This window comes from Myodes glareolus, chromosome 10 (genome assembly GCF_982192425.1).
Source record: "Myodes glareolus chromosome 10, mMyoGla1.1, whole genome shotgun sequence".
NCBI classification, from domain to species: Eukaryota; Metazoa; Chordata; class Mammalia; order Rodentia; family Cricetidae; genus Myodes; species Myodes glareolus.
The window spans coordinates 68,858,551-68,886,432 of record NC_142035.1 but is presented as its reverse complement, the minus strand read 5'-3'; the positions used below and the strand labels follow the sequence as shown (position 1 = coordinate 68,886,432).

General features: G+C 39.3%; 1 protein-coding gene across 1 annotated transcript; it reads right to left on the bottom strand.

The window, feature by feature from the left end:
- Positions 1-24,878: 24,878 nt before the first annotated feature.
- Positions 24,879-26,794, bottom strand: Fibin (fin bud initiation factor homolog). The gene has a single exon (XM_048443713.3). The coding sequence runs from the start codon at positions 26,392-26,394 to the stop codon at positions 25,741-25,743; it is 654 nt and encodes a 217-aa protein (XP_048299670.1). The 5' UTR covers positions 26,395-26,794; the 3' UTR covers positions 24,879-25,740.
- Between the last annotated feature and the right edge of the window lie 1,088 nt (positions 26,795-27,882).

Genomic DNA, 27,882 nt, shown 5'->3' with positions numbered 1-27,882 from the left:
AGTCAACTTCAGCCCTTCTTGATGACTTACCCCCTACAAACACAGGCATTTGATTTTAAGTATTTCACTTGCACTGCCAGGATATCTAGGCAATATAGTGTGACATGCAATTTTTCTAAGAAGTATTTAAATAAGGAGTTACTGAAATCTTATTTGTCATGAATCCAGAATTTTACCTTGGCACCAAAATTCTTTGAATGGTGATAAGATGTTGTAACTTTATGTGGGTAGAAGAAAGGTACATTTAATTCATTTGAATTAAGTTCAACCCAATTATAGATGCTAAATATTTAATACCTCATAGTTTAGCTATACAAACTTTAAGGATCCTTTTTATGTCTAAAGTTTACTTGGGGAGAGATGATGAAATTTCTTTTTTTTTTTTCCTGCTTGCATTCTATTTAGACAGAAAACTCTTTCTGGTAATGACAGTAAAAACTCCCCTGATTGTATTAAACAATTTGCAATAATGGTATGATTTCAGGGGCTAACTGGATTAAAAGGTAGTAGTGACATACTACATTTTATTTTTATGATGCTCTGTATTGAGGCTGTCCTCCATAGGCTTATAAATTTGAATGCAAGGTCTCTGGTTGGTGCTTCTATTTGGGAAGCCATGGGAAAGTTAAGCCTTGCTGGAGGATGTACATCAGTGTGGGTGAGTGTTGAGAGCTTTTTATAAAAATAAACTTTCTTATTAAAAATCTCTTCCAAGTAAACAAAAGCACCATGCACAGTATTTAAACAGACCAAAGTCAATACAGCTTGCATACAGTTGGAACTGGTGTGAGTTCATAGCTTCCCGCCATGGCTAGCTCTTTCTCTGCTTCACTTGCACTTGCAGAAACGATCTCTCAGCTCCCTGCCTCGGCTGTCTGCTGCTGCACCTACCTTGCCATATACTCCTCTATGGGACAGATAAGTCAAGTAAAATGTCATCTATAAGTCACTCTGGTAATGGCACTGTATCTCAGTAACAGAAAAGTAATGAATACAGTCTTCATTGTCAATGTGCCTGGACTTGGGATCACCTAGAAGACACAACTTTAAGATGTCTGTGATGTAATTTCCAGAGAGGTTTAACCAAGGGCCAAAGACCTCCCTTGAATTTGGGAGGCAAATCCAATGGGCTGGGATCTTCATCTGAATGAAAAATGGGAAACTGAACAACAACTGCTCTCTGCTTCCAGGTTTCCCCCAATAGTCTGCCATATCTTCCTTACAATAATGGCCCAACTCTATCAAAACAAATCTATCTTCCATTACACAACTTTGAGTATTTTGTCACAGAAATTAGGACAGTATCTAACCCAGAATGCTAAGGTTCAAATGAAACAAAGCTATCTACCTAGGTATCATCTAACGTATATTATATAAGTATATATGAACATATAAAATATATGTATAAATATAATTTAAAAATAAGTCAATTTAACTATAAATGATCACTTCATGTTAGAGAGATCAGAAAGAGATAAAATTTCAAGAAAGATGGAATGTTCTCCAGGTCTGTAAGATGAGATTAAAACTGAATTGAATGATATTATCTTACTAAAGAAAAAAAAGCATGATTCAAAAGAGACATTGGTCAGTAGAAGAAGACAGACCACAAGCCAGGGGAGGAAGTGCACTGATAGATAGGTCAGCACACATTTCCCCCAGGCAGACACAGAGGTGGGCATGAATGTTAATGAGAATTCCAGTCCTCAGAGTTAAAGAGCACAGATACGAGTCTTTGCCTGCCATGGGTCTGCCAACTGGAGTACCCTCTGGTTTCCTGCATCAGATTTACTTAAGGAAAAATGAACAACCAAGAGAAATAACTTAATAGCTTCATTCTTTTTCTGGTGAACATAAGACACTGTTACTAACATGAATTCCATGTCAAGTATGATCACTTCTGTACAACGGTTATTGTCTGGTTTCTGGGGCTGCTATGCTGAGGGTCAGAACCTGGATTTTACTGGGGCAACCAAAGAAAATTGCAAAGGGAGATGTTTCTGAAGGTTACCTGGATGATTTCCTCCAGCAATGAAGCCCATTCACTCCCTGCTTTGCTTAGAACATCTTTAAGAAGTAATGCGGGCAGAGTCTCATAGGACAAATTGTTGACCAAAGCTGCATGGGAGGGTTTTACAATATGGAGTGTCTTAATATTCCTTACACCTGTGCTACAATTTATCTTTTTTGCACATATCTGTTTATTTGGACTCTCTTGTGTGAATATTTTCTGATGCAAGCAAGGGTTTTAAAATCCATTCAATGAGAGACGTACTAAAATTTGGGAATTTTGTCATTTATAGGTGTGGGGTGTATGGGCAGTGCCCTTTTCATACAATTCTAAGGTCTTATGTTTGGCTGCCACTTTTGATATTTTATTTAGCATTGTGTTGCTCTCTGTGGGATTGCAAAAGATGAGGTGTTGTCCTGGCCATTCAAGAGCTGTCAGTGTTAGCAAACTGTGTGCTTATTTGGTAACAAAGTGCAAAGAGGGATCAGCTCTGGCATTTGGTATCGCTATGTGGGCGCAAGGACGGTGAGAGAGCAAACAGACACAGTGTGTACCCTGGCAGCCTTGGAAATCCTGGATATACTGGGTGTTAATTTTCTGTTTGCTACAATGCCAAGGACTGGGAACTGTCAGCCTGTTACATGCATACTGTGCAAATTACAGGGCTTGGAATTTTAAATGCATTGTTTTAGAAGCTCACTTCAGCCACACTATCGGGCAGCTTTGTAAATCAGAGAGTCTCCTGGGGGTTCTCAGTTTGTACAGTTTAGTTTACAGGTAACTCCTTCCCCAGATGAACCATGTGCTCTATGTAGAGTAGGGTTAGGCTTCACCTCTGTGCTGTTCCACAGAGTAGCAAAGAAGAATGTTCTTAAATGTTTCTCAGCTTAGAGGAAGCACTGGCTCTTTGCTAAAATCAGTTTATTCTTTGATAGTCACACATACAAACACACATACATATCACAATACATACAGACACACACACATACACATACAAATGCATACATACACACACACAACACAACCACATATCACACATACATGCAGACACAACGCACATGCACACACAAATGCATATATACACACACACGACACAACCGTGTAACACACACACACACATTGAAATTGGCATTGTCTCTCCTGTCCTCATCTCGCTCTCTGCTCTTCCTGACCTTCATTTTCTCATCTTCACGCTTTGCCGTTAAGGGAGAGTCTCAGCTGCTTGCTCAGTGCTGCTCACAGCCTCACAACAACGTGTCTGGCTGCTCGTCCCGCAGTGTTTGTCTTGTCTACTTTTCTAGTTCCCAGAAAGAAAACACTGGCCTGAACCAGCGGAAGAATTCCACACCAACCCTGTTTCTGTCATAGTGGCTTATTATGAACTCTAATGAAGTTTGTGTGTAGGAAATACAAAATATTACATCAAAAACTCCAGTTTGTGAAGGAACACGTCCTCGGATTGAGACAGAAGAATAATTTCTCTAGTGTACGGCTCTGGCAGATGATCAGCTTAGGCCCCACTTCTTTCTTTCTTAAATTTTTTGAGAATTGTTCTAGAAATTTAGGGGATTCTGCATTCAGTTAATTTTTTAAGTAAATAAGCAATTGTTCGGTTTTCAGAATATTGTTCTAAAATATTTTGAAATCAATTGTATTCTGCAACCCCAGAAGTTTAAAATAATTATGTTATTTGTAAGAGAAGACCCAATAGAGTTGTTGCTAAATTATATATAATTAATTACATATAATTAATAATATATTAATATAAATAATATTCTAAATATCTTAGATGATATTTGCTTAATGAGCCTTTTCACAAGATGTTAAGCTTTATGGAAGCAGGGATATCATTGCTTCTCAATATTGTTACATAATTGTGTACTGGCAACAAAAAAGGAGGATGTAGGATAGTGATTGTATGCAGGTAGTCTCTCAGGATCTCCTAGAATAAGCGAGGAATGCCAAATAGCAAAAATGGGAAGAGGTGGGTGGTGGCTGAAAATTTTAAACTAACAAAAAAACAAATAGGACATTTGAAAAAGGCAGAGCAGGGAAAATAACATCTGTCTCAGAGAGATTGGCAGGTCTGGAATACAAATCCCTCCCAGTGAGAAGGAAAGACTGAATCTGTGCTTAAGTTAGACAGCCTAAAAATCAGGACTGTTATTTCAGAAACAGATACCTTATAGAGAAAAAAAATAGGAAGGAAGGCTGTCCAAAGTCATAATGTCAACAGCAGATGAGAGAGAGACTGGGAGAACTTGTTTCTGGGTACCAGAGTGGAACAGCGGTGAGACGACGGCTCTTACTGAACTGGTGGCCCTAGAGCCTTCATGAACCATGCTCTCGGGGAAATTCAGCATAAGTGTCATGTGGCTGTATGCTGAAGATGGTCAGTAGAATGTCTCGAGAAGAAACGTTAAATCAGAACTGCACACTATTCAACCAGGTTGTGGGAGACAGTGTCTCCAGGGGAATATAGAGACAGGTTTCATGCAGCACACCCATCATCAAGAAGGATGCTCAGGAGCCAGTGTTTACAATTAGACTTCAGTAGGCCTGCCTAGAGTTGTTCTCAGCATCTGTGACCTGACATCTGCAAAGGTCCACGCAGGGGTGGGGGAAGTGTCCGCGAGCTAAAGAAGAAACTCAGTGTTGAGACTGAAAGCAGCAAAGGGGCATGACCACATTCAGACTCTCTACCTCCATCCAGTGCCCCCATAACATTTACTCCTCTGTTATTAATAACCAGTGCCAGTTTTGTGAGATAGATCTGTCCTGTTATAGTCTTGGCATATCTTTTCTTTCTTTCTTTTTTTTTTTAAAAAATTTTCTTTTGACAGCCTTTCTCAAAGATCATAGGCTAGCCTAGCTTGTAGTGTCTGTTTGTTTGGCTTCCCGAGACCTGGGACTCTTAGGTTATCTAATTCCAATTCTTAGTTCTCTCTTTTCATGCTACCTTTAGCTAAAATTGCATCAACTCCACTCCCATTGCTATTGTTGCTCCTTGCATTTTCTTTTCGGTATTCTATCTTTCGTTATCAACCTAATAATAATCATTATTTTTGCCGTTTTCCCTTATTCAAATCCAAAAATAGCCATAATGTTACTGCACATCATGTTATCAGTGCTCTTTCGTTTTCTAAAATGATTAGAATTTAAGGGTGATATTTTTACTAATTTAACTTTATTTGTTTTGCATCCAGGCCTCAGTTTTCCCTCCCTTCTCTCCTTCCAGTCCCCACCCATCTCCACTGCACTCACAATTCATTCCTCCTCTGTTTCTGTTCAGAAAGGGGTAGGCCTGCCATCGATATCAACAAACATGGCACATCAAACTGCAGTAGGACTAACTAAGCACCTCTCCTTGTATTAAGGTTGGGCAAGGCAACTCAGTATGAGGAATGCATTTCCTAAAGTCAGCCAAAGCACTGGGGACAGCCCCTGCTCCCACTATTTGGAGTCTCACAAGTAGACCAAGCCACACAATGGTCACATATGTGAGACCAGTGAGACCAATAGAGACCAATGGTCAGGGTTCTTGCTTGTCAGTTCAGTCTCTGTGAACCCCTTTATGATTCCAGGTCAGTTGATTCTGGTGGTTTTCTTGTGATGTCCTTGACCTCTCCGTCTTCTAGAATCCTTCCTCCCTCTCTTTAGCAGGATTTCCTGAGCTCAGCCTAGTGTTTGGCTGTGAGTCTCTGCATCTATTTCTATCAGTTTCTGGATGAATCCTCTCTGATGACTGTTGGAGTAGGCACTAATCTACAGTATAGAAGGATATTGTTAGGCAGCCTCAAATTGATTTTTTTCTCTCCAGTCATGTTTGGTTCTATCCGAAATCTCTGGGCAAGCCAGCCTCTGGGTTCTGGAGCTCCAGGAAGTGCCAGGGTGAGCTCACTCTCACTATGTGAATATCAGGCTGGACCAGTCATTGGTTGGACCCTCAATAATCTCTGTGCCGCCTTTACCAAAGCACATCCAATAGGCAGGGCAGACTGTAGGTCAAAGGTTATGTGACTAGGTTATACCTCAGTCCCTCCACTGGTAGTCTTGTCTGATCACAGGAGATTGCTAGTTCAGGCTATGAAATTGTCTACTATTGCTAGGAGTCTTAACTGGTGTCATCTTTGTAGATTCCTAGGAATTTCTTTCGTTTTGGGTTTCTACTAACTGACCCCAAATTGCCCTCCCTCTCCAGTCATCTCTGTCAGTACTCTCCCCTTCCAACCAACCTCCCAACCTGATCCTGTCTGTTCCCATACCCCATCTGCCCCTAGTCCATCCATGAGATATCTCTTATTTACCCTTTCCAGTGAGATCTGAGCATCCACCTTTGAGCCCTCCTTGTTACCTAGCCTCTCTGGGTCTGTGGATTGTAACATGGTTATCTACAGGGTGACTTTTGTTTGACTATTACTGTATGCTCATAGCAAGCCGACCTTTTGATAGTGATTGTACAGACAGAAGTCTACTTTTAGGAAGTACCAAGGATTGAGCATGTTGTCCTGAAGACTAACTTACTAGAACATAATGACATACATCTCAACCCTAGTGCAATTCAGCTCCTCTTAAACATTGTAAGCCTGAAAGAATATGATGATTACAAAGTCAGTGACCTAAGATGCTTAAGTATCAAGGCAAAACCACAATAAATAGGAAAATCAAGGCAGCATGAGTCTTTGAAAAATTATTAACCCATAGTAATAGCCTCCAGTGACAGAGAAAATGAGATGAAAACCCCCAAAAAATCCTAGACAAAAATTCTAAACCAAAGAGGACATAAATAAATGTGACTGAATTTTAAGAGAATACAAATAGCTGAATCATGTAACCCCATGAATGTTAAATTCAGTAAAGACATAAACATGGAAAGAAATCAAACCAAAATATTGAAAAGAAAGAGAAAAATTTAAATAAAAAGTTTCATAAAAATCCTTACTAACTGAATGAACCAAGAGGATGATGGACTATCAGGGCTTAAGATGAGAAAGAGGAGCTGAAACATTCAGAGAGTGACAAGGGTACATGAAGGTAAGAACAGAGAACACTTAAAAGTAACACTGAAAAGAATAAATCTATGAGTCTTGGGTATATAATTTCAATAAAATTATAGCAGAAAAATTTGAATATCTGTTGAAAGAGAACATCAGAAACAGGAGACATTTAGTACACCAAGCCAACTAGAATAACCTCTCTTGGTCATTTTATTGTCAAAACATTAGGTATACAGAACTAGCAAGAAATACCAAGTGACACATGAATATAAGGCTAGCAGAATAACAGCAGGTTTCCCAAGAGTAACTTTAAAAGCCAGAAGTGGTTGAAAACACATGTTTCAAGTTCTCAAAAGCAACAACGGCCAGCCTGGACCTCGCAATAACTATGTGTCTCAACTGAATGGGCCAAAATTTTCATAATAAAGTTAGGCTAATGGAATCATGACTACTAAGACTTTACAGAAGATAGCACAGAATGCCTTGGATTGAAGATAAAGATGAGCCTATGCACAAGGCTACAAGAATCAAACCACTGGAACAGTAGTTCAGCAAATGAAGATAAAAAGGAAAATACCAAAACTGAAAAATAGCAACAACACAATAAAAATGAACTGTATCCTTCCAATAATAACTACAATATTAATGATCTAAACTACCCAATAAAAAGGCACACACTGTTGTGTTTGATTAAAAAGCAGAGTATCACCAATCTGCTACCTCTACGGAACATACCTCCTCCTTAGAGAGGCTACTTTAGAATATCTTTACTCTAAAGAATAGACAGACACCCAAAGCAAATGGCACTAGGAATTAAATGGGAGCTGCCTTTCTAGTATCTGTCAAAATAGTTTTCAAACCAAAGGAATCAGAAAAGACAAAGGAAATCACTTCACACAGCTTAAGGAAACAATCTGCCAAAAGGTCATTATATTTTTAAGCTCTGAAACACAGGTGCAAGTAATTTCATAAACAAATATTGCTAGATACAGAGTCATAGATTACCTCACCATGATTCTAGTGTGTGACTTCAACATTCTACCCTTATCAATAGATAGACCACCCCAACAAATATAAATAAAGAAACTCTGAATTAAATGACATCATAGGTCAAGTGACCCTATTAGATGTCAATAGGGCCTTCCATCAAAACACTTTATATTATATATTCTTTTTCCGTAGCCTTTCCTAAAATGTATCATATTTTAGGAAACACACAAATCCAGAGAAAACAGGACCATAAATGAATGCCCAGCTATAAACCAGTTATAGTCACCTAAATTCTGATAAAGATGACAAAGGTACACATTGAAGAAAAAGACAGCTTCCTCAACAAACGGTGCTGGAAAAATTGGACATCTCCATCCAGAGGAATGAATCTATATCTCTAGCTCTAACCCTGTATAGAATTCAAGACTAAATGTAAGATCCACCAAAATCTCAAACTACAAAGCCCCCAAATCTCAAAAAGTTAGAGAAAAAAAATAAGAAAACTTATCAGGATTCAGGCATAAAAATCATTTCCTGAATAAGACTCGAGTCACTCAGGAAATAATTCCAACATGTGAAAAATGGGACCTTGTGAAAACTAAAAGCTTCTGCTGAGCAGGGGGAGCAGCTAAATGAGCGAAAGGACAGCTTGTAGGATGGAAGAAAATCTTTCTTAACTATACACATGACAGAAAAATTGATATATAAGCATAAAACTCTGACAACTAAACAAAAAAATTCAGCAACCATTTAATAAATGACTAATAGAATGAACAGACAAGTCTCAAAAGATGATGCAAAAATACCCAATAAGAAGTTAAAACAAATGTTCACCCTCACTAGACCTCGAGGACTGTCAATGAAAGCAGTCCTGAGATTTTTTATCTTGCCCCAATCAGATAGACAGTGAAGATGAAAGCAAACTCATGAAGACAGTGGTTCCAGCTCTATCACACCTGGGTACCAGAGGGACTGCAGTCAACAACACAATCACAGAGAAACTTTCACTCAATATCTACTGCAGCACTATTGAGAGTAGCTAAGTACGGAACCTGGGTGTCCAAGAAGAGGGAGAGATAAGTAAATATGGCACATATGCACACAAAATTTTTCAACCATAAAGAATAATGTGGTTATGTGACTTGAAGAAGAAAGATGCAACTAGAGGTAGTCATATCAAGAAAACATTTTCCTAGTCTTAGGAAGATAAACATCATACATTTTCTCTCATATGTTTCTCCTATGCTTTTTATATAGATCACATATAAGTATGACATAAAAGTAAAAGCAAACTATCTTGGGGATCAAATTGGCCTAATGACAAAAGGAGAAATAAGAGGAAGGGTGTCAGGGGGGGAGATACTCTCAGTTACAATATACAATTTTACAAAAGTTTCCTTATGTGACATAGTATTTTGTACAATAAATATATACAATGATTAAAAAAAATTGACAATGCCAATAAAGATCAAGAATGGATGAAGAAAGCAAACACTTGGTTCACATGGACTCCCTTAGGATGTCTTCCTCCAGGAAAACAGTGCTAATGCACTGTAGAGCATTTACTCATGAAGCTGTGGTTAAGAGCTCAAAACTCAGTTTTGTGTAACCAAGTATCTTTTACTAACATTGTCATGTATTATATCACTGTGGACGGTAGCCCTGGGAAGGTGAGACAAGATAGGCTTGGAAACATACGTAGGACTTGAAAGGGCAGAAACCAAGGCTTTTATCACCTGGTATTGTTCCATTACAACAAAATTTTAAATGGTATAGTTTGGGGCCAGGTTATTTAAAAGAGAAAATATCAAGTTCCCTTTTGGGGTAGATGTTATCTCTTGAGCACAGTTGAATTTGTGACTATACAGAACTTGCCTTTCTTTAAGAAGATAGGGCTCTGGTCTTGTGACATAACTTGACCCAATGCTATGAGGAAATGAGCACACAAAGTTCCAGGGACATTAGGCAGCTTTGGTAGGACATTTGAACTTGATATAATGAGACGTAACTAAAGTATATACTTAAATTGATCTTTTCTAATTCAGAGCTCTTATTTTTTATTAAGCCATTGTCTTTTGGGTTGCATTATGTTTCCGCAAGTTCTTTATTTTAGAACCAGTTAAACTTCCTGAGCCACCAGCTGAGCTTGCAGCGTTGACGAGTCAGCACACAGCAATGATTATGTTTTGTCCACGTCAAAACCACCAAGTGAAAAATGAAAGTACCAGTCAACCAGATGTTTTGTCTACACCATGTGAAACTACCAGTTAGACTAAACTGGCTTTCTTCATCCCTTTCATTGTCTTACTAAAGTGTACAGAAAGCCCTAATCAATGGGAAGATCAGTTTTTTGTCGTTGTTGATGGCAAAGAGATGAAATTATGCTATTTATAGAAGCTTTCAGTTTTAATCTAAATGCTGTTGCACTGTATCTTCTTTATTATATTAGATATCTGAATTGTCCTCAAGAAGCCTGGCCCTCCATATGGTTCAGCCTATTAAACAGATCTTGTAATTCAATCTTTTCCAGATTTTATTTTCTTTATACATGTTAGAATATATTAATTATCTTTGGGAGAGAAATTTTATCCTCATATTGAATATAATAATATAACTCAATATAGCTATCCTTGTCTTTTATATATTTGACACCAGATTTTGCATAGCTTTTGGACTACTGACAATTTGAGATAGAAAATCTTTTTTTGTAGGTGATTTTCCTATGCACTGAAGGATGCTTAACAACATCCCTGGCTTCTTACCATTTTCTTTCATATTATGCTCTGTTCTTTTTGTCTATTGTGGTTCTTCCTTTTGAATAAGCATTGCCCCACCTTAGGAAGTACATGGATAATATGCCACCCCTTCTCCCAAGTGCCTAGGAGGGAGAGTGGAAGAGAAGTAGAGACTAAGTAAGGAAGGAGAAGGACTGTGAACTTTCGGTGTATATCATTTATTCCTGTGTATTAATGGGGCAAGTACTATTTGTTATGCATTGTGTCACACATAAAACAGAAGTTTTAACATATGTGCCAAGAATACAGTAGATTTTATCATTTAGTCATCAAAATCATGTGAAGTGGGGACTGTTATTTCTCTATTATAGGGAAGGAAACTGAGGCCTTGGCAGTTTCACTCACACACCACAATGCAGAGAGTCAAGAGGAGAGTCAGGACCTAAGGTGAGACACACAGTCCCTGGACTCTGTTTTCCACAATGTTTAAAGCGGTAATAATTTAGCTGTCAACCTTGGGGCAGTTCATTTGGGCTCATCTTCCTGTTATTGAAAGATGGATCACCTGGGACCAAAAGCCAATGGAATTTCCGTGGTCTGTGAGCATTTCCATTCCAGAGCTCTCACTTGCCTTTAATGAGTTTCTCAGACCTTTCTCACCCTACGAAGCTTCCAGAACTGAGCTCAGCCCAAACATGAAGCTTTTGGGAATGAATTAGGAAAGTCTATTCAGTTGTTTTTGTGGAAGGAAAAAATGATACATAGTACCTTTTTAAATTTTCCCCCAAATTAAGCAGTATTGGAGCTTTCAAGGCTGCATGTGGCCAGATATTTATGACAACGTTCAGAGTAAGTCTGAAAGGGATGGACATACACTTAGAAATCTTTCCTTTCCAAGTAGAACACTGGGTTTGAAGGCCAGCGATCATTAGGTGGCCAGCAAACTACATGCAAAGCAAAGTTCATCAGTTGTGACAGCATTGGGTTCTTAATTGGGCTTTCCCATTCACTGTTTCTTTACTCATCTAGCACACTGCATCTTTTCTGGGCTAGCTATTCAATGTAAAAAATTCACTTACTTCTGAGTTTAGACAAATCACCCAACTAGAAGTTCATCCACATATATGTTCAAATGTCTTCTAAACAGGGTACTAGGGATGCTATGTATAGTATTTCATGTATTTAACCCCAGACCCTGCAAGGTGGGTGTTATCATTACTGATTTATATGAAGGGAACTCCAAACATGGCTGCATAAGGATCCTGGACAGTAGTATGAGCACTGGTGCTGAGCCCATGAGCTAGTCTATGAAACCTTTCCCATTGTAAACCCCTCCATCCCGACAATAAGTCAGAGCTTGGAAAGCTGAGTTATTGTTTATGTTACACAAGAAAAGCTTGAAGGAGCTGGGTGTGTTACGCACAGGGAAGAAGAAGTTACCAGGTATTTGATCGAGTTCCTATGGGAAAGGAAGGAATGAGGGCTGAGGGTTCCTGAGTGGTGAACGATATGTGAAGAAAAAATCCTGTTAATTAAACAAAGAAATTAAGGAGGGCACACACACACACACACACACACACACACACACACACACACCCTCTGTTTATGGCTTTGAAGAATCAATGATGTTTTAAAATGACTGTACTGCTGAGAGTGATTTATTGATTCCATGAGGCAACTTTATTATCAATGATATTATTTATAGTATGTGAAAAGAAGTCACCCTAAAAGTAGTATAAAACTGTGGTGTAGGACAATGGTCTTTTATCCTGTCACTTGTATTATTTTTAATAAAATGCTGATTGGCCAGTAGTCAAGCAGGAAGTAGAGGTGGGGTGATGTCAATAGGAGAATTCTGGGACGAGGAAAGGTAAGTCCGCAGTCGTCACCCAGCCGCAGAGGAAGCAAGATGAGAATCCCTCACCGAGGAAATGTACCCAACCACGTGGCTAATGCAGACAAGAATTATGGGTTAAGATGTAGGAATTAATTAATAAGAGGCCTGAGCTAATAGGCTAGCTAGTTTATGATTAATGCAGAACTCTGTATCTTTCTTTGGGACTGAATGATTGCAGGACCGGGCAGGACAGAAACCTCAGTCAACAAAACCGTGAAACAGGCAAAGAAGTCTTAAGCAAAATGAATGCTGAGGGAATTAAAACAGAAACATGATCACCATACTGACCAATAGACTACATCACAGAGTTTAGATGGAAATTCATGCATCTGCAGTCAAGTGACTTTTCACAAAGGCAAAAACAGCACCCGTGGGCCCTAAACTGTCTTTTCAATAAGTGATTCTGTGAACATTGAATAGTTATGTACAAACAATGCAGCCAGATCCTGTTCTATCCTGTTATTAAAACAACAAAGAAAAATCTCTCAAAATAGATTAATAGCTTCTAATATGACATAAAACTAGGAAATTTACTAGGAGGAAACACAGGATAAATGTGGCTGAACTTAGGAATGGGTAAATTTATTTTTATTTGCTTGCTTTTGCTTTCTTTTTGGCAAGACCTCCAAAGCTTAGATAATAAAAATATAAATAAATAGGGTTTCATCAAAGTGAAGAACAGAATGAAGATGAAAGCCACATAATTTACAAACTGTGTGTCTGAAAATGGACTAATATCCAAACATGTAAAGAACAACAACCAAAAACTAGAATGGAGAGAAATAACCAGATGCGTACGCAGCAGGACTAAATAGATATTTTTCAAAAAAAGATACTAAAATGACAAAAGCAAAAACACAGGCCCAAAATCACCCATGTATGATCTGGAACATGCTAATCAGTGCTACTGTTAGCTTTCTCCTAATCCTAGCAGGAATGTGTAGTATTAAAAAGGTTAACAAGATGTGGAGAAGGGGAACACCATCATACTGATTATGGTAATTTAAATGTATGTATGTTCTATGAAGGAGCAGGCTACATCCCGCTGCCCGGCTAGCTTAACCCCTGAAATAACTATACAGAAACTGTATTTATTTAAACACTGCCTGGCCCATTAGTTTTAACCTCTTATTGGCTAACTCTTACATATTCGTTTAACCCATCTCCATTAATGTGTATCGTCACTTGACTGTGGCTTACTGGTATGAGCCACATGGGAAACAGAATAGCGATCCTTTAAGAAATATAGAGTAGAAGTTCCCTGCAATATGGCAATTTTGCTACTGACAAAAACCCAAAGAAAACTAATTCCAAATGTTGGAAAGTCATATCAGCTTTAATGCTTATTACACCACTATTTGCAATAGATAAGAAATGGGGAGGAGGAGTTGATCATTGAAAAATGAGTAAAGAAAACATAGGCCATATACATCATTGAATTGTATTCAATCACAAAATAATTAGACCTCTGTCTTGTTATTTGCCTCAACATGGAAGGAACAGAAGATCAATGCATCAAGTAAAACAAGCTGAGAACGGACAACTAATTCCACATGCTTCACTCACAAAAAGAAAGCTGATCTCAGAAGTGAGAGAAGTGGTTACGAGTAGACGGGGAGTTCTGGGTAAAGGTTGCCCAGTTGTTGCTAAGTGAGAGAGTTCCATAGGAGTGAGAAGTTCTGTGTGTGCACATGGTTAGGTGTGTATGGTGCCCACTTCGAAAAGATAGAAGAAAGTATTCTGAATGTTTTTACTTGGCACAAAGAATATATATTCAAGGATATAGATATGTTTAATGTGATTTAAATGCTAAATAATATATATGAGTATAAAACATCATGTATCACACCATGTCTCATAAGTATATATAATTTTTGTATTTATATTTTTCAATGAAAATACTTTTATAGTAAAAGTGCAAAATATTCCCTTAGGAGCTGAACTTTCTAATGAATGAGTAAGTCTACTTGCCCAGAGAAAATTGTCTTCTAACTTGAACTCCTGTGCTATAGTTACGTGGCAGGCTGTGCTACCCAGAGAGGGACAGGGCACCAAGGACAGGGTGTGCTGGCTATCTGGGTCTGTGGCTGTGTGTCTTACTTCTTCTTGTTAGGAATTATTTTATATGACTTAGAATGAGTTTCTTCATTCATAGGCCCCAGTTTCTCCATTTGTTATTATTTCTGGCTTCTTAGTAAGGAGTGTAATTACTACAATTTCTTTTCTTTTTCTTTGCCACTTCTTCTCTCTTCTCCCTCCCTCCCTCCCTCCCTCCCTCCCTCCCTCCCTCCCTCCCTCTCTCTCTCTCTCTCTCTCTCTCTCTCTCTCTCTCTGTCCAGAAGTATGGTTTTCCTTTGCTATTTTTGCCCGTCACAGGCTATTACAATGCTTGCATTCTATTACACTCCCAGATTGACTTACTCAATACTGAAAACTTTTACTAACTTGTTATATTTTTATTTTAATCTAATATTTGTTTTTATTTATCTCCTTGTACCACTAAACAAAAGCCAGGAACTCCTGAGTTCTAATTTGAGGATGTACTAGTCATTTTAGTTTCTGTTAGGGTGTAGGGTGGGCCTGATCAGCAGAGGCCACTAGCCAGTGATGAGGCAGCATTGCTACAGATCACAGAGTACAAAAGGGCTGGCCAGGCTTTGGAGATCTGCTATATGGGCAACAGATTAGTATATAACCAACTCTACAAGAGATACTATGTGGACTGCTGGTGTTTAACGTGGGTGGCATGCTTAGAATGGCACTCCTGGCAAATACCGAATAGAATATAATAACTATTTTCTTCTTATTAATTATCATCTGAGTGTAGCACAAAGAGTGGACAGTATTGGGTGCTCAGTAAACATTTGCTGAGTGAATATGGAAATGAATTAATAGCTTTTTTTAATAAATAATCCTTTCTCAACACTTTAAAGTCAGAAGTGGCACTGCGTGTTTTGGTAATGGTAAGATTTTTACAGAGGAAATGGGAAACCCCTCTAAATGCTGGCAGCCTAGTAAAGTTGTGTCACTACTGCGGGCTGTCTTTTCAGATCTTGTACTGTGCTTCTTTTTCTGTGGTAAAACCCTTGGAAATTAGAGGGTTTGTGGAAAATGTGATTGTGGAATAAGCATTTATCATAGTATGGCCTTTGCCAATTTCTAAGCCTGAATGGGTTTTTGTTTTAGCCAAACAGTCAAAAATTGTGCTAGTTTGAAAGTGCTTCAAGTCGCCCAAATGCCTTTAATTTAGAAAAGAAATATGTTTCTCAACTCCTTGTATTTGTAGTTAAATATACGCACGTATTAGCTTTCACTGGACCAGACTGTATGCCCTTGTGTTCAGCAGAGTACAGGTTTAACATTTTTTTCAGCTTATGTTGGAGAGACCACGTCTGTCCCTGTCCCGATTTAGCTAAACCATGGACTCTTTCCTTGAAACAGAGCTGAAGGGCAAGCAAATAGAAATAGCCAGTTTTCAGAACTGCTGGACTGCCTCCTAATGCAAGAAGTTTACAAAGTTTCGTGTTAATACCTCTAGGCCCTCACTGGAAACCACTGCCATCAGTGCTGAAACAGGGATGCCCTGGTCCAGGTCCTCCCAGTGAAGTTCACTGTGATCAGAGCCAAAACAGAGATTTATTGGTTCAGGTTCTTCCAGTGAAGACCATTGTCATCAAAGCTGAAACAAGGATGCACTGGTCCAGGTCCTCCCAGTGAAGACCACTGCCATCAGAGCCAAAATAAGACTGGATTGGTCCACTCAAGTCCTGGCAACATCAGGAATGGGGGCCAGAAGGACTGCCAGGCTGTGAGGTGCACCAAATTCCACCATTATAATCTAAAGGTGCATATAGGGATTCATGTTGTCGCCATAATTCTTCCCATATTGAGTGCCTATGAGGACTGCCACCTCAGCTGAGACATGGATTCAGGTTTGAGGAACTAAAAGTTGGGCAGCCAGGAAATGATGATTCTTATTCTTGCTCCTTTGTTGTCATTATTGCCATGCTTGTGGTTTCCTTCTCTTAGGCCTCCCCTTCCTAGGATGCTACATTTCTTCTATGTGTGTCACCATGCTCAAGGCATAGAGCAAAAGCATCTGGAAATAGAGGGCAAGCCAATTTTCCAATTGCTATTTCCTATTGTACATTCATTCTCTTGAGCAAAACAGGGCAGGAATGTTTGTGGTATAAACACATGTATGAAAACTTCTCTCATGAGCTTGGGCACAAAACATCTTTGGATTCTGAGAAATGTTCTTAAAATGAGGAGGGAAGGACTGGTTCGTAGAAAACACATAGACCAGTGGCTTTCAACCTTCCTAGGTCTGTGCCCTTTTAGTAAAGTTCCTCATTCTGTGATGACTTCAAACCATAAAATTAATTAAGTTGCTTCTTCATAACTGTAATTTTACTACTGTTATCAATCATAATGTAAGTATCTATTTTTTTCAATGCCTTTGGGAGTCACAATCCACAGGTTGCGAACCCCTGATATAGAATTTTAAAAATGTTTTCATTTAATTTGCAGAACACACGAAGTGCCTGTTCTTAAAATAAGCTTTTTACTGGTGAGAATATTGTAACTTCTGCTTGGTATAAATTGCAAACCCCTTTCATAGGCAGGCTTATCAAATCCTCACATGAACCTAAAAGAATGTGTGTTCAGTGGTGGAGAAATAAGAGGCTCCAAAAATTTTCTTAATTTGCTTAGGTTTCCAAACTAACACATTGTAGAGGTACAGTGTGAACCAGGCTTTACCTCTATTTCCCATAATTCTAAAGGTGAATGAATCTTTAAGGCAAGAGTAGGGGGAACAAGGGCAAGGAACCTGGGAGGGGCAAGAAGAGAAAGAACTAGGGCAGAATCAAAGGGACACTTGTCAGGAAAAAAAAAAAACAATTTGGAGGGAAGACAACTTGTTGCTCGTGCTCTTCCTGGCTAAACAGTCATAGAATCTTATGGAGATGTCAATGGTTCACCTGACTGACAGCAAAACTTACATTTCAAAACTGTCTTGGTCTTGGAATGAGAGCTGGGTAAAAATCAAAGCAAGAAAAGACACCCAGGGCACACATTTCTTTAATAGGTAAGGGAATGAGAATTTCACAACTGGATAAAACAAGCCATATTGACAGCCCTGTAGTAAGCAGACTTCACCTTATTAAACAGAGCAGCCATCTTCCTTTCCATAAAAAACTGTTGACATACAAAATGCCCTTCAGTTTTTAAAGAAATACTTTAAAAATACTAATGGTTGTATATAAGCCATCAAAGCAAATGTGGACTGAGTCAAAACTGTGTTCTATGCCTGTGCTGAGTTCAAAATGCAACCTTTTCAAGTCGTGTTGGGATCTCCGCTACCACAGGAAGAAGCCCATGAAGTGTTTTTGCCAGTTGTATATGTATCAAAATTTGTTATGATCAAAATGTGAGAATATATATGCAAGTTCTTGAAGAATACAGTCAATACAATGGAAACTGCTCCTAAGCAAATATCGACTCTTCATGCATAGACTGACTCTTGCAGAAACAAGAAATTCACACTTCACTCATTATAAAACCAAACAGACAACCCCAAACAGACAACAAACAAACAAAACAAAAACTACTGAAAAAACTATAAAAACTATTAGACAAAGATTTGGTTTGAATTTTACTCATGTGTTTATTTTGTGTATGTGCATGGTATATGCATGTATGTGTGTGTGCTTAGTGTATGTGCACATGCATACATGAATGTGTAGGCCTATGAAGGTCAGAGATTGATTTTGGATGTCTTCCTCATTTGTTCTCCATCTTGCTTTTTGAAACAAAGTCTCTTATTGATCCTGGAGGTCCCTGTTTCGGCTGATTAGCTAACCAATGAGCCCTGAGGTATCACATATCGCTTGCCTCTCCTTTTCTGGTGCTCTGGTTACAGACAAGTTGCCTGTCAGGATTCAGTGTTAGCCCAGATCTCTGGTTTATTCCAGTCTCTAAACCAGTCTCTAAACCAGACCCCAATATAAACTATCTTTCTGGACTGCTGTGGAGGTGCAGAAATAAAGACACAACTCACATGGCTTTATCGGGAGGGAGATTCTCAGTGATCCCTCATGAAGTCCTGAGTTCATTTCCTGAAGAATTCCTCTGTTTATTTTCCAAACAGCTTTTTATATCAAAACATAAGCTGAGTGCGAAATATATTAGCATTCTGTTCCATAGGTAACCAGGTGAATGGCTTTTAGTGATGTCCACATCTACCTATCTGCTCTGTATCTGGCAGTAGGTTTGAATCAGCATCTCTATCAGACATCCTCCAAATTTCAAAGAAAGGAGCAAAACAACATCCTGACCCTTTGTTAGGGCAGAGACAGCCTGTCTGGAAGGCTTTGTGACCACCTCAGGTGGGGCCTATGGCTTTAGTGCCTGACTGCCACACCATATAGAAATATGGGCCTATAGTTGCCTCTACTCTCGACTTTAAATGAGTACTGGGTACCTGAACTTAGATTCTCATGCTTAAGCAGCAAGTACTGTCCACTTAGCCCTCTTCCCAGATCAGGTCTGAATTTTTTCAATTAAGAAAATTGTGCAAGAATCATTTTCACTTCACAGGCTACTCATATATATATATATATATATATTTAGTATAGGATGTGAGCTAGCAAGTCCTTCTGTCCAATCTCTTCCCTGCAGAAAGAGAAAAAATAATTTCGAGGTTATTAGCAACAGTCATATTAACTGTTTTTTTTTTTTTAATTCACTACATTTCTAGATGGTTCTGAGTTCTGGAACAAGTCACTTTACCCACTTTGTCACTCAGTTTCCTTATCTGAGAAATTAGTAAAACACAGGGTTTTCCTGAAAAATAATCCTAAAAAGATTATTTTATACAGATAGGGGAAACACTTGGGATCATGTTTGTCCAATAAGTTCTGACTATTTTCACTTTGCAAATAAATTGACTTTCAGAACGTTTCAGGAAATTTTTCATAAATCTTTCAACTGTATGACTAATGTGAGATAAAATCTAAAATCTTGAATGGAATCTATTGTGGCAGAGCTAAGATTTTTAAATTTTAAAAGATAGTTATTGGCTTATGAGTACGAAGAGGGATGAGTGTTGGTTCAAAGCCAGTGTGTGGAAGCTGGCTTTCTCTCCTTCCCCATGTCAGTTCTGGAGGGTGGACTCAGGCAATCTTTGGTAGAAAAGTTTTACCTGATGAACCATCTCAATGGCCCAGATCTAACACTTTTTGAAACATTTATGAGGCTAAACATATTTCATGTATACATTGATTATAAAACAGTGAGATTTTTCCTAATTAAAAATTTACATGCCTGTGGGTATATCAGTTAGAGATACCTTCCTGGTTAGGGATTGAACACCATGTTCATTTCCCCCTTTAAGTGATGGGTGGGACTTTTGAACCTTTGTGGATCTTGTGACTGTGCCAAAGTCTCTCACTCTCTGCACATTGTTTGGGTGTGGATCTCTGTGTTAATTCACATCTAATGCAAGAAGAAGCTTTTCTAATGCTATACCCACTAATCTATGGGTATAGCACTATGCCATTTTACTGCTATATTCCTTTAGCATAATAATAGAACTACGTTATCCCTTAAGCCATGGTCTCAGATTTTTGGCCACCTCCAGCAATGTCAGGGATGGCTTCCATCTCATGGAGTGGGACTTATATCTAATAAAAAGCGGCTGACAACATTTGTGTCATTATTGTACCAGTATATGTTGCAGACAGGTCACTGTTGTAAGTTGTAAGGTTTGTAGCTCAGAGATACTGGTGATTACCTTACTTCTTCAGTGCTGTGCAAAGTGCGTTATAGTATCAGCAGGGTTGAAGCTACATACCTGTGCACAAAAAGCACTGGAAAGTTGTACAGTAAAAAATAAATACTGTGTGTGGAGAGAAAGTTTGGCGGTATGAATGGCTTTGTCTTCTTTGTGTTTTTTATGTTTTTCATATCCTTAATTTGAGAACATATGATTTTTTGTAATAAAAAAAATAGAAACTACATTAACATAAGTAACAAAGGTCATGCATCTGTTGAATGTATAATTATGACCAATCTTTAATCACCATGTTTATGTTTGTAGATTGTTGTGGTTGATGCTCTAGAGCAATCTTTAATCCCCACATAGTTATACTACAGCTCTTTAAGGGTCATTTTCTCCATGTGTCTAGGCCATTTCTATTCTGGCTATGTCACATTGTGGCGAACCAAGAATGTTTGGTAAGGAGCATACCCTTAAACAGTCTGACTTTAGATATGGTATTCCCCAAAGATCAGCTTAATGGTAAAATTACTAAAATAATTTATAAAATCCATTTCTCTGGGATGGAGGAAGGATGAATATGGGATCAGGGAAGAATATATTTCAACTAAGGGAGTCATTTTAGGGTTTACAGGAGACTTGATTATATATGGGATCCCAGGTCCAAGGAGAGATCCCCAGATTGTTCTCTGGATAGAGGAGAGGGTGCCTGAACCGGCCTTGGCCCATAACCATACTGATGAATATTTTGCTTATCACCATAGATTCTTCATCTGTCGATGGATGGCGATACAGACGGAGACCCACATTGGAGTACCGGACTGAGCCCCCCAAGGTCCAAATGAGGAGCAGAAGGACGAAGAAAATGAAAAAGGAAATAAGGACTGCGAGGGATACTATCACCCACTGATACAAGGGGAGGGATCTAATGAGAGTTTACAAAGGCCAGTTGGACTGCAACTGAACGAGGAAGTGATCCAACCAGATTCTCTGAATGTGGCCGGATTCTCTGAATGTGGCTGGCCGGAGTCTTTCTGAAAAGCCATTGACAATGACACTGGGACTTGTTTCCTCTGCATATACTGGATTTTGGGGATCCAGTCTGTTTGGATACTCACCTTCCTGGACATGGAGGGAGGGGGGAGGAACTTGAACTTCCCACAGGGCAGGAAACCCTGACTGCCCTTAGGGACGAAGAGGGAGGAGGAGAGGGAGTGGGGGGAGTGGGAGGGTGTTGGGAAGAGGGGCGTAAATGGAAACTTTTATAATTTAATAAAATTACTTTAAAAAAAAAAAGAAAAAAATCCATTTCTCTGTTTTGGTGGATTATTTTCACAAATATCTATATGCCATTTAGAACTAAGGTTTCTGATACTTACAATTGTTTCCTATCTCATATTAAAACATTTTAAAAGCTTATTTACCATTTCTAATTTCTACCCAAGTAAGACATTGTATCAAAAGACTTTAATACTTAGTTTCTGAAAATGTCCCAAGAAAGTTTGGCCACATAATCATTTAAGGTGATTTTATATTGCTAATGAATTTTCTGGATGTCTTCATGAGTTATTACAATAGTTTGTAATCTTAGTTTTAAAGCTTCTAACTTAAAGTATTGTGCCCATTTCCTTAGCGGGTTGTAAATAAGAATTTAAAAGGCAATGCGCAGAACATGAACTGTTGGACAGCTTCTTGGTACCACCACACAAAGTGTCCCTTGGCTTTTGATGACCATGATTGCTTCTAACAGCCTGGTTTGGCCATTACAAAAGATGAACACTTTTGTCTTTCATTGTGAGACTCCCAAATACAAAGACACATGCAAACGGCTTCAAAATAGAATTTGGAACTGTTCAAGTGGTCAGATCGAGGGCGAGAGAGAAGAGACTCAGTGATATTAGACAATACATCTCACAGAAGAAATTATCAATGGATGATTCAATGCACAGAGGGTCTAGGCTTCTTCTGACATCCAGATAGCATCAGCAATTTGAACCATTAAGGAAATCATTTGGAGTATATGGCTGTGGGATCATTTACTTGATCATATATCTACTTACATAACCATCAATCAAAGGCAACACCATGCTTGGTTATTTAAGATCACACGTTTTAACCTGGGGAAGAATCAAGGATTTTAGGGCCTCAGTTATAAAATTTTTGACAGTGGCTGAAAGAACAGCAAAAACCTCAGGTACTATTTGAAGTGTTTGCAATGTATTATATTTTTCCATGAAGTGTATTATTTCCTGTTATGGTTTAGATTTAAAATAGTCACCACAGTGTCGCTTGTTAAAGGCTTCATCTGTAATAAGAGTCATCAGAGATAGACTGCAAAAGTGAGTGATCCTGAGGAATTTGACCGTGTCCATAGATTAAACTTTTGATTGGTTCATGTAACTTGAGAACTCAGAACATGAAGAAAATTTGGAATGAAATAAAAACTTTAATGAGATCTAGGTAAAGATTGGGCTATGTGATCAGTTGGGTCTTGATCTCATATACAGTCCCATCCCCTTTCCTTGCTTTCTTTTTTTTTGGGGGGGGGGAGAAATCATGAGGAAAGAAACCATGTTTAATCATGCCCCTCTGCCACTGTACTGTGCCACCAAGTACCCAGTAAGAGAGTCTAAGGATCATGGAATGATACTTATAAAAATGTGATCCTTCCACTTTAAAGTGGGTGTTCTTAACTATTTTGCCACAGCGGTGTAACATGACTAACTTAACTGTTTAACTGTATAAAATCCCTCACATAGTTTGTTGTTGCAATGAGAAGGAATAACTTACTTCTTAGTGTCGGCCCTTATTAATAATATTGACTTTTCAAAAATGTTAGCTATGTAGCTATGTTTTTTTTTACTGTGCCTAATAATAGCTAAAATAACAATGTGATTGCTATCTGTTTTAAGTAACACTACAAAAGATGTTTGTTTGATGAATTCCCAAGGTTTTCTAATTTTCAAGAATTACCCACAACCTAGATCCATATCTGGTACAGAATAAGAAGTCAGCAAACACTGGCAATAAACAAACAAAAATCCTAAATTGTTTGGATGTGTTTGTGAGTGGATTTCTCAGGGAAGAGAGTATGTGATTTATTTCACATTCTCAAAACATTTTGTTGTCTAAGAAGTAAAATCCTATTGCTTTGAGTGAATATTATCACTGTGTGAGTAACTAAGCCTAATGTTTAGTGACAAAGTAGGGAGGAAAGGTCTTAGTGGGCCTGGGTCCCTGCCATAAGAAGGTGACAAGTGATGTCATCTCCTGGGCTCTCTGTGGAGGACTGTTCCCAACATCTTCTCTTACCTGCAAATTCCCATTTGCTCTCTGGATCACCTCCACAAGACTCTGAGGATCACAGGCTGCTTATCTAGCCATGAATTGAACATTTTCCATTTCAGTTTTGTTCGAATAAAGAAAATTGGGCTGAAAAGAAGCTCACCCACAATCTATATCAGCTTTCAGATCTGTGGCAGATGTGTCACTTGCCTCTTGCTGCACCCAGCAGAATGCTGGACAGCAAGCTCCTGTGCCTACTGCGTTTTTCTTAACATGGTTCTTCTTAACATGATCTGGCGCAGTCGCAACCAATTGATTGAAATTGGCGTGCAGGAGGAAAGCAGTTTTCCAGCCTCATCACATTCCAACACCCTAATACCTCTGGCGAAGTCAAGAAGATGGCGTTGGATTTGTCTGTGTGCTGGGATAGCTGAGTGCTTTGGAGCAATATGTCATTTTGGGTCAGGAAGCCACGTAACTTTACATACATTGAAGGACCAAATATCATACTTGTTCTAATTTGCTTTCCCTCATTCTTTTCAGAATAAAGAAGGAAGCCCTTCAAAATACTCATTTAATTTTCCCTTGGACACAAATCTACACAGTCAATAAATACTGATCTTTTACTTACATAAAGGGCCGAAAAATAATGCTCTGTGAGAACAGAAGCATGTGAACTCTTATGTACCTTGTGTGGGGATGTACATGAAAAGAAAGCATATTTAAGTCAGTGATGGGTATTGAGGCAGGATAATTGAAATGAAATGCATTTTCACATTTTGAGCCATTTAATTTTAGAGCAAAGACCTAGTTTTCAAGTTGTTAAGCATCACTAACTCAGAAAGTATATAATGCTGCCTCTCTAGACTGAGAGTACAGGAGGTGTAGGCCTTTCTGACACTCTTCCAATCTTAAAGTGGAGAAATGTAAGATTTCGAGCAGAAGAGTAGAATTCAAATCTCCAATTCTGATCCAGGCTAGGCTCTTTTCTCCCTAGCTGGGATGATGTCTGTGAGCAGGGAGGGTAAGATGATCCACAATACACTATCCTCCTTTATTTCATCCTCATTCATCCTCATCCTGTAGCCTGGTAAACTGGCTTCACTCTGTCTTCTCTCTCCTTTGCCCTGGTCCCTCTTTGAAATATGGAGATTAAAGGTGAAAATTAGAGAGTAAGCCAGTATTATATGAAAACATATTTATTGACTGAATAATAAAACTTAGGTTGAGGGGTTTCTAGAATTAGACCCCCCCCTTGAAATATAAGTTTCCAATAAGCAAAAAGAAGCAATACTTCCCCATCCCCAAAAGAAAGAATACACTGGAAGCCTAAATCATAGACAGTGAGGGGTGTATTCCAGCAGTCTGTTTCTTTGATGGTACAGCAAAACACGCAGCAGATCTACATCGTGTGTGGGCAACCACCCCAAAGCTTTGCTCTCTCAAATGCTGCATCCTCAATTTACACAATCCCACAAGGGAACCTTGAACATTTTGCTGCTGGCGATTTGTATGTAAGCTCTCAATAACACTCTTACAACAAAATAAAACAACTCAGAACATGGTAAATAAATAAGAGCCAGAGGAGACTCAAACAACTTCCTCGGCTGGCAAACATGCCACAGACCTGGAAGCTCATCTGAAAAGCAAGCACCTCAGCCTCCAGAGACCAAAGAGAAGGCTGAAGAAGAAGCACTGTAGCTATCCGCCAGTCGTCCCCCTCCTCCCTGCCCTCGAAGTGTCCACACAATCGTCAGGATGAGGAAGGTAAATCAGTCCTCCCCCACAAAATACAACCTTTAGATGGAGCTGAAAGAAATGATTCTGTCGAGCTATGAAGCCCCTTAAGAAAAATACCCCAGGGATTACTTTAAAACTTTTTTTAAAATCGGTGAAAACTCTTCAGTAATGACATAAATAATGCACAAAACTAAACCAAAATCAGAGTGACTCAACCTCTTAAAATTTTCTTTCTTTTGAAAAGACAACTTCAGACACACGCTGAAAGTGCAAATCTGGGTAAAATAAAAGGTACGATGGAAAATTTAGCCCGTCCTCTGTCCCCCACCCTCCAGATAGTCGCTTTTCAGTCGACCTAGCCGGGACCCATGGCTCCTGATGGTGAGTGCCAGCAGCTCGTATTTGTCTCTGAGCCCCACTGAGATGTCCAGTGTCTCCTTCAGCAAGGACCTGGTGTGGACCAGCATCCCCAGAAAGTCCTCGTTGAGTCTGCTCTCCTGCCGGCTATCCTGCTCCTGGCCCTGCTTGAACTTGCTTTCCAATTCAGTGAGGGACTTGTCAGAGTTGGAATAGGCATCCCCAATCTGGTGGGACTCCCTCCTCAGGTACTTGCCATAGCTCTCTTCCCCATCCAGGTCGTAGGAGATGCTTTTGCTGATGCCCTCCAGGACGCGCCCGGCATCCTCCACCTGGCGGCCCAGCACTGTGAACTCCTCTCGAAGGGTGAGGCTCAGCAAGCTACTGGCTTGGCCCCCTTCCCCCTGGGAGCAGCGCCGGCGGTCACTCACCCTGAAGAGCAGCTGGCATTTCTCTGGGTCATCATTCTCCTCGTAGTCTCCGTCAGGCACGAAGTAATGATGCAGAGTCCCGTTAGACATTTCTGGGTACAGGGGACCATCAAAGTAGCCTCGACACAGGTGGCAGAAGAAACCCATCCAGATCAACTTCGGGAACATCATTCTGGATATTTGGGAGAAGAGCTTTAGTTCAGGAACAAGGAAAGGGGTCCCCCCTGGGAGTCAGTGGCTCCCGGTAATTGCGCCCTCCTCAGGGTCAGCTCTCTTGCTGCTCTCTGATCCTGGTTTTCCCCGCAGGCTTCATGTGGCTCTGCGTAGCAGCTGCAGCGTTTTGTACCGGCTCCTCTCGGTCCCTGATCCTCTTTCTGCTGGGCTGCTGGACCTCAGCCTTGGCTTTCAGGCAAGATCGCCCTTCCCAGCGAGTGGGGACTTGCTCTGTGGCCACCTTTGGAGTTCCCTCTGGCTCCAGGGAGATGGAGCTAGTAGCTAAGAGAAGCTGCTCCTGCGTTGTGATGCTATTTCAACCCTTGGGCTGGGTGGGAATACAGAGAGCTTTCCCTTTGGCTAAAGATATCCTGAGGATTGCAGGGCTCTCAAATTACAGCTCATTTCGTCACTTGGAAGCCAGGAAACAAGTTAGGAAAGAAAGCTCTCACCAGGTCCCCCATTAAAGGTATAGGGTATCTTTTCCAAGATCGGAAGAGGAGACCCTGTACAATAGGACTTAGCTTGAATGGGGGGTATTAGAGGATGAATATAAACAAAAAAATCCAACTGATTAGTATATTTAGGCAAGAGGTGATTGCTTTAGACAAATGGCATTTCAGACATTTAATTACCAGGTAAGATATATTTGTACTCATTTTCAAAGCGTTTTCTTTGAGCACAAAATTCCAAGTATCGGAAATAGCAATTTTGTTCACAAATGGCTTAAAGTTTACTTTCTAAAAACTAACTCTTCAGAAACAGCATAGTGCATAGTTGCTAATCCAAATAAAGAAATTAGAAGTTTTCAGTTAAATCAATAAAAGGACAACTGAGACCACAGTGCAGTCTACTAAACAAAATCCTGCCGAGCCTTACTGAGTCCTTTATCTAGTATCTGACTGCTGAGGGCTTCTGTCAGATACTTACAAAGCTGGTGTTTTCAGCCACAGGTAGAATGTTCAACAAATTGCTACTGTCTCATAGATTGTAGTTGTCATTAAGGTGAAGGTTTTAAAATTAAGTTTTTTAAAAAAACTTCACTTTCTTGAAAGAAAATAATTTTACTGTAATTAATTCATGCACACTAACATACCACAACTAGTTTAAAGAAGTAAGTCAGATGTTTGTCCAGCTCCCAGTTCTATAACATGCCCATAAACAAATATATATTCAGAACACCATGTTCCATGGCCATTACAAAGCTATAGAAGTCCTAGTAGTGTTTAAGTTGTGGGTTCACACTTTGCATTTTCTCTCTCAAGTTCCTTTCTCTTTTTAATACTTACATAACTTGTCCATCACAGCCAATTTCTTCAACTTGTACTTCTTGATTGAACTAATCCCTTTGTAAGTCTGCACTATTCTCGCACCACATGGAAACCCTTACGGAGCTTGTCTCTCTGATTCTGGACATGTTTCCCCAAACTGTTTTGTATCAGGAAA